The 8,428-nt window shown below is 37.1% G+C and overlaps 1 protein-coding gene across 1 annotated transcript; it reads right to left on the reverse strand.

Moving 5' to 3' along the window:
• Positions 1 to 6,321: 6,321 nt before the first annotated feature.
• On the reverse strand, positions 6,322 to 7,164 carry LOC126063660 (olfactory receptor 4C16-like). The gene has a single exon (XM_049862086.1). It carries the CDS (start codon positions 7,162 to 7,164, stop codon positions 6,322 to 6,324), a length of 843 nt encoding a protein of 280 aa, XP_049718043.1.
• Positions 7,165 to 8,428: the final 1,264 nt, after the last annotated feature.

The raw sequence follows: 8,428 nt of genomic DNA on the forward strand, positions 1-8,428 counted from the left end.
GCTTCAAATACGTTAAAAATTAAGTATAGGTTTTAAGACTAATGAGCAGAAAATTAGAAAATAAAATAGCCTTATTTCATTCTATGCAGGGAATAAACCCTAATGTATTCATTAAATTTATTAAGAGTCTTTCTCTGCTTACACTACCAAGGTGATAATTTATTTGTATTCCAATTATTCTGTTTTTTTTTTAATGCAAATAAGGTCAAACTAAAATGCACTTCTTATTTTCCTTTTTTTAAGTTATAGCCATCTTGGTGGGTGTGTGTGAGGGTAGACCTTTGTGACTGAGCAGTAGAATTCTTACCTTCCATGTGGGAGATACTGGTTTGAATCCTGGCCAACGCATCTCATGCACGGCCACCACTCATTTATCAGTGAAGGTTTGTATATTGCTACTATGCTAAACGGAAACCCTGGTGGAGTAGTGGTTAAGTGCTATGACTGCTAACCAAGAGGTCAGCAGTTTGAATCCTCCAGGCCCTCCTTGGAAACTCTGTGGGACAGTTCTACTCTGTTCCGTAGGGTCACTATGAGTCGGGATCCACTCGGCAGCAGTGGATTTTGGTTTACTATGCTAAACAGATTTCAGCGGAAAAAAAAAAAAATTTTTTTTTTTTTTTTTTTCAGATTAAGATGGACTAGGAAGAAAGAGCTGATGATCTCCTTCTGAAAATCAGCCAGTGAAGCCCTATGGATCACAATGAGTCAATCTCTAAGCCCTTATGGGGATGGTGCAGGACCAGGCAGCATCCCATCCATTGTGCGTAGGGACTTACTGAATGCCAGCTCACAATAACAAATTGAATATTTGTCACAGTACGATGGCATCCATTTTAGGGAAAACATATAAATTCAAGGTGGAAGGAAAACTGCACAATATTTTGCCCAAACCCAAGGGCCAAGATAATTTTTTTTTTTTTAATCCAAATCTCGACGATTCCAATTCTGGGATGTATCAACTCAATGGAAGAAAATTGTTAAGATTTTGGAAAAAGAACATTGAAAACTCAATGGACACAAATTGAGCTTAGCAAACATGACATGAGTAGGTAAATGTTTTTAATGCTGTTCTTTGTTGTTAGGTGCCTTCAAGCTGATTGTGACTCACAGAGATCCTATGTACAACAGAACAAAACACTGCCCACTGCTGCACCATCCTCACAATCACTTTTATGCTTGAGCCCATTGTTGCAGCCACTGTGTCAGTCCATCTCATTGAGGCTCTTCCTCTTTTTCACTGACACTCTACTCTACCAAACATGATGTCTTTCTCCAGGGACTGATTCCTTCTGATAACTTGTCGAAAGTATGTGAGATGAAGTCTCACCATCCTTGCTTTCTAAGGAGCGTTCTGGTTGTGCTGCTTTCAAGACAAGAGTTCTTCATTCTTCTGGCAGTCAATGGTATAGTCAATATCTTTTGCCAACACCATAATTCAAAGTTGTCAAATCTTCTTTGGTCTTCCTTATGCTTTATCCAGCTTTCACATGTATATGAGGTCACTGAAAACACCATGGCTTGGATCAGATACACCTTAGTCCTCAAAGTGACACCTTTGCTTTTTAACACTTTAAAGAGGTCTTTTGCAGCACATTTGTCTAATGAAATGTGTCTTGATTTCTTGACTGCTGCTTCCATGGGTGTTGATTGTGTATGCAAGTAAAATGAAATCCTTGACAACTTCAATCTTTACTCCATTTATCATGATATTGCATATTGGTTCAGTTGTGAGGATTTTTGTTTTCCTGATAACAATGTGTAATTCATACTGAAGGCTGAGTTCTTGATCTTCATCAGTAAGTGCTTCAAGTCCTCTTCACTTCCAGCAAGCAAGGTTATGTCATCTGCATAAGACAGGTTGTTAATGAGTCTTCCTCCAATCCTGATGCCCCATTCTTCTTCATATAGCTCAGCTTCTAGGATTATCTCTCAGCACTCACACTGAATTTAAGTATGGTCAAAGCACACAACCCTGACCACACACCCTTCCTGACTTCGAACCACACATGTTCCCCTCTTCTGTTGCAACAACGGCCTCTTGCTTTATGTAGTTTCCCCATAAGCACAATTAATTGTTCTGGAATTCCAATTCTTTGTAATGTTATCCATAGTATGTTTTGATCCACACAGCCAAATGCCTTTGTATAGTCAATAAAACACAGGTAAGCCACTTTCTGGTATTCTCAGCTTTCAGCCAGAATCCATTTGACATAAGTGGTGATATTCCTCGTTCCATGTCCTCTTCTGAATCTGGCTTGAATTTCTGGCAGTTTCCTGTCCATGTACTGCTGCAACCACTTCCGAATGATCTTCAGAAAAATATAACTTGCATGTGAGTTGTTCAGTAGTTAAGAGCTAAGACTACTAACCAAAAGGTCGGCAGTTGGAATCCACCAGCTGCTCCTTGAAAACGCCATGGAACAGTTCTGCTCTGTGCTATAGGATCCCTATGAGTCAGATTTGGCTTGACAGCAATGAGTTTTGATGACACTAATGATTTTTTTCCATAATTTCTGCATTTGGTTGAATCACCTTCCTTTGTAATAGGCGTAAATATAAATTTCTTCCAGTTTGTTAGCCAGGTAGCTGACTGCCAAATTTCTTGGCATAGAAGAGTGAGCACTTTCAGGGATGCATATGTTTGTCAAGCATCTCAAATGGTATTCCCTCATTCCTGGAGCCTTATTTTTCTCATGTTTTCAATGCAGCTTGAACTTGTTCTTGATCGTATGCTACCTCCTAAAATGTTTGAAAGTCGAAAAGCTCTTTTTGGTACAGTGACTCTGTGTATTCTTCCATCTCCTTTTGATGCTTCCTGTGTCGTTCAGTATTTTGCCCATAGAATCCTTCAATATTGCAATTCAACATTGTAACTCAAGAATTGAAATTTTCTTCAGTTCTTTCAGCTTGAGAAATGCAGAGTGTGTTCTTTCCTTTCAGTTTTCTAACTCCAGGTCTTTGCACATGCATTATAATACTTTAATTTGTCTTTTTTTGTTCCCCTTTGAAGTCATCTTTTCAACTCTTTTACTTCATAATTTCTCTTATTCCTTTTAACTACTCTATGTTCAAGAGCAAGTTTCAGAGTCTCTTCTGACATCCATTTTGGTCTTTTCTTCCTTTCCTATCTTTTTAATGACCTTTTACTTTCTTCATATATGATATCCTTCCACAATTCATCTGGTCTTTGGTCATTAGTGTTCAATGCATCAAATCTATTCTTGAGATGGTCTCTAAATTCAGGTGGGATATACTCAAATCGCACTCCGGCTCTCGTGGAATTTTTCTAATTTTCGGAAACTTCAGCCTGAACTTGCGTATGAGCTCTTGATGATTTCTTCCGCAGCCAACACCTGGCCTTTTTCTGACTGATGATATTGAGCTTTTCCATTGTCTCTTTCCACAAATGTAGTCGATTTGATTTCTGTGTATTCCATCTAGCAAGTCCAAATGTAAAATCACTGTTGATGGTTTTTTTGTTTTTGTTTTTTTAAGGTGCTCGAAAAAAAGAAGTAGTCTTGCAAAATTCTATCATATGTATGAAGGTCTCCATGGGTAAAGTTTATTCAAGAGAATCTATCTCTACTGTCTTCTATCGGGTTGGCTGCTTATGGGTGATGGGACACATGGTAATATCAATAGTCTGAGATCATGACAACAATTTCACACTTCTGTTGTTCACAAACATGTGTTGTGTCCTAGGCAATGTTTATGGGATATCATGTCAATGGATCACATAGTCTGCAAGCCCTCAAACAGTGTAGTTGGAGGCACTGTGGGGAAAAACGCACTATCTATATCTAAAGTATTATCATTTCAATCTATATCTGAAGAATTTAAAATTTCCAATAAGTATTTATAATTAAGATTACAGACAAAATTAAGGTTGCTAGTCATCTAACTTTAAAATAAGGAGATTATACTGCATTACCCGGTTGAGCTCAGTATAACAACCAGTATCCATAAAGGTGGAAGAGTGAGACAAAAGAAAAAGAAGGAGATATGGTAATGGAGGAATGGTCAAAGATACGCAACGTGGCTGGCTTTGAAGATTTAGGAAGGGGTCATGATCTAGGGAAAGTGGGTGACCTCTAGGTTCTGGAAAAGCTGAGAGCCTCCAAAAGAAACACAACCATACTGTCACTTTCATTTTAGCCCAGTGAGACCTATGTCAGATTGTCAACCTAGAGAACTTAAGGTCATAAATTTGGGGTGTTTTAAGGACTACACTTGTGGTAATTTGTTATGGCAGCAGTAGAAAACCAATACATCTTGAAGCATATACTTTAAAAAAACATCTCCAGATGTCCTTGCAAAAGCTTCTAATTGCAAATCATTGGTGGGTGCCCTCATATTAAAAATCTTTCAATCTCCAAACTAATATTCTGTCCTCCTATGCTAGCACCTTCAAGACTGACACCTATAGTAAAGTGTTTCCCCATTTCTCACCATACATTCGCTAGACAATATAATTACCTCATGTATATCATTTCTAAAAGAGTAAGGGTTGTATTTTACTGCTTTGATTTTTCTAAGACTTGTCCCTGGTTAGTCGCTTGAAAGTAATAAGGGATAAACGAGGGGGTTCTGGAAGAGAACAATTCTCGTTGCACAACAACTGCTTCAGATGACATAATGCCATGGGATCAAGGCAGGGAAGAGTTTTGTCCCCTTGCATCGGGGAGCCAACCCAGCGGGTCCAGATAATTTTGAGGCTCATGGTTCTCACTCTTCTGCACAAACATTTCCCTGTTTTAGCTTTCAGAGTCCCATTCTATCTCTAACAGGACAGTGGTTTCAACAAAGGAACCCTGTTGAGCTGTACCTTCAGTCTTCTTTGCAGTTCTGCCACTTTTATTATAAAATTCTGAGTCTGATCTAGAGCACAATTTCTGCTTGCAAGAGACTTGGTGACAGTGGCAGCAGTGGCTCTAAACTGAGTACATGTCCAGGGGATATAATAGATGGAGTGTTTCTGGGTAGACTGCTACATGGATTCAATATACACTCCCTTTTTATCTTTTCCATTTCTTGAAATAGAAGACATCAGCAAAACTCTTCCAACTGGAATCTACTAATATGAAAAACTTTCAATAGTAGAATCAAACTGTAGCTTCTCTAATCAATGGTAAACTACTTGAGATAGATCCACCTTGAAATTCCAAGAATCCTAAATAAAATAAGTGATGTAAATATGTCAGTATAGTTTGTCTTAGAGTCTACAACATTCCATGTCCACACAGAAAAATAGATGTTCATTTTATCAAGCTAAAGAAATGCCAAAGTTCTTGGTACAATAGAATTGATACAAATTTGAAAAATTTAATACAATTTATTATGAAAATAGAATTTAGATGTCTCAAATGAACAAAAACACTCATGTCTAATTTTCTGTACAGATAAAAATACAAAAAAGAAATGAAATTGAAGTTAGGTTCTAAATAAATGATCATGTAAATAGAGACTGTGCTGTCAGATGGGTAGTGACAAAACTTGGTATCTATCCCCACTGCAGAAACATACATTTCCTATAAACATTCAGTTCTCTCTACTCAAGTTATTCTCTTTTCTAATTTGTATTGAAAACTCACTAAAATTTTCTATCCGTGACATACATATTTCTGTTTCAAAGCCCCAAATTCCTTCTCTGGATTATCACATTCAGTTTTGAAAACAAAAGCTACCAGACTGGGAATTTAAGAATCTAGAGGCTAACTGTAATCACAATAAAAAAACAAACAAACAAACAAATCCATTGTCATCGATTTGATTCCAACTCATGGCAACCCCCATGTGGTTTTTTGGCTGTAATCTTAACAAAGTAGAATCACCAGGCCCTTTCCTCTGTAGCAATGCGAAGTGGATTCAAATTGCCAGCCTTTGCTTAGGAGTCAAGCAATACCACAAATCAACATGAAGAAGGACAAGGAAAACACCAGGCAAAAATTACAAGTGGTTATAGGCATCCAATGGAGGCAGAGAGACCACTGTGAAAAATCTAAGGTAATGTGCTTTACATACCTGTTTGTTCCTGGTGTGGTCTCTTCCTCAATATGAAATTGAGTCAATACTAACCAGTGTATGTGTTCAGATTGCCTATTTTCCTAAAGAAACTAGCTCTCATTCCACAAGATAGGATTCTATTAAATCCAAAATTAGAAGATACTATTTTCTGTTAAATTATTCTAGGTCGAGTCAAGATATTAACAAGGATTTGAAACTTCCATTCATCTTTGGTCTTCTGAGATCAGCTTCTTGCTCCATAGCTTCCTCATGCCATTTTTCACCTCAGCATTTCTCAGCGTATAAATCAGAGGGTTAGTCAACGGTGTTCCAGTTGTATAAAACACAGTTTTTTTTTATCATCTTATCCATGGGGAAGGTGGTTGCGGGACATGTATATATAAACATACAAGGACCAAAGAACAAGATGACTACGGTGATATGGGAGATGCAGGTGGAAAGGGCTTTTTTCCACCCTTCAGCGCTGTGGTTTCTCAGAGAATGCAAGATGATAACATAGGAGAGCATCAGCATGACAAAACTCACTGTGCAAACAGCCCCACCATTGGATACTAGTAGTAAGTTGATCACAAAGGTGTCTGTACAGGCAAGTTTTAACAAGGGTTGCAAGTCACAGAAATAGTGATCAGTCACATTGGGACCAGAGAAATGTAAGCTCAAGGTCAGAAAAATCTGAATTGAAGAATGTACACAAGTCTCTACCCAGGCTATAGCTACCAACACACTGTAGACCCGCCGGCTCATGATGCTCATGTAGTGCAGGGGTTTACAGATGGCCACATAGCGGTCAACAGCCATCAGGATAAGGATCAAGACCTCCAGGCAGCCAAAGAAATAGGCTGAAAAGACTTGGATCGTGCACTCACTAAAAGAGATGGTATTCTTCAGACAGGCATCCACAATCATTCCAGGGGCTATGGAAGTAGAGAAGCAGGTGTCAGATAAGAAGTAGAAAAGGAAGAAGTACATTGGACTCTCAGGTACCCGGCTGGTCTTGATGGTGATGATAATCAAAAAATTACCCAACAAGGTCCCTAAGTAGAAAAGCAAGAAAAAGACAAACACTATTTTCTTTCTAAAAGGATCTTGTGTCAACCCAAGCAGAATGAACTCAGTCACATTATTATTCAGCAGCATGATTTCGTGAATGAGGAGCAGGAACAAGTGTGAAGCGGTTTATCTGAAAAGAAAAATACAGGAATTAATTTATGTTCTATGCAACAGTGTGAAATATTTTAAACAAATTAATTTGTGGTGCTAAGTGATGTTATGAGCTGTTTTGAGCAAAAATAAATATTCCTCATTAGAGACATTCTAATTGTTTCTTAATGAGTCACCTCACCTCTTTGCCCCTCAGTTCTTAATGACCTCTTCATAGGGTCATTTTAAACCTCAAGTAAGCTTAAAAAAACAATTTTTTTAAGCTTATGAAAGGTATTTTCATAAATCACTCTTAAAATGCAAGTTCTTGTTAATTTTAACATGTTTCTGTTCTCATTGATTCAATTTATGTGATAAATAAAAATTCTGGATATATGGCTGCAATGTATTATTTACTTAATTTTTTTTCATATTCAGTAGAACTTGGGGCCCGTATTTTTGCATGGTAGGTTTATCAGGCAGAATTTAGGATATACCTGTCTCTCTTTTTGAATTTAATGTTATAAAGTCACACACTATTCCCATCCACATAATTCATGTTTCATTTCTACATATATTTATGTATTATATATTAGTGATGCACACTTATATGAAAGTAAATTACTATTATGATCACTGTACGGACATCTATTTCTTCATCAGTAAATGAAGAAGTATAGTTTTCATGAATTCTCCCAGTCACTAAAAATTAATTTTATTAATCACATGATTTATTTAATCAATTATTAATTAAGCAAAATTATCAGTTAATATTTCCATCATTCAATTATAATTTTTATTCTGCTTATTGCTTATAATATTCAACCATTTGACATTGTTTTCAAATAGTTATAGCTTTGTAGCATTGCTAGTCTATCTGAAGTAGAGTAAAAAGCATTCCACAGTTTCCCTTAGCCTCTTGTCCCAGCATCAAACAGCCCCAAGTTAGGAGCCAGGATTTCAAGATACCATTCCGTGGTCAATTTTCCATTAGAACAGGCCCCTTTAATTTGACTTGTAAGCTAATAAACATTCCAAACTGTGATTAAAATTAGAAGAATCTAAAGCTTATAAAAATATAGGCAGCAACCAGATGTATTTTCTGAGTATTCGTGGAAAAATATTATTTTAAGTGTTGATTCTATGGATAGTCAAAGAGACAGAGGGAAAGGGAAGAGAAGAGAAAGAAAAGGAAAGGGAATGGAAGGGAAAGAAAGGGAAGAAACTCACTCACATGTTGGCTGTCAATTCCAACCAATAT

This window comes from Elephas maximus, chromosome 20, assembly GCF_024166365.1.
Source record: "Elephas maximus indicus isolate mEleMax1 chromosome 20, mEleMax1 primary haplotype, whole genome shotgun sequence".
Lineage (NCBI taxonomy): Eukaryota > Metazoa > Chordata > Mammalia > Proboscidea > Elephantidae > Elephas > Elephas maximus.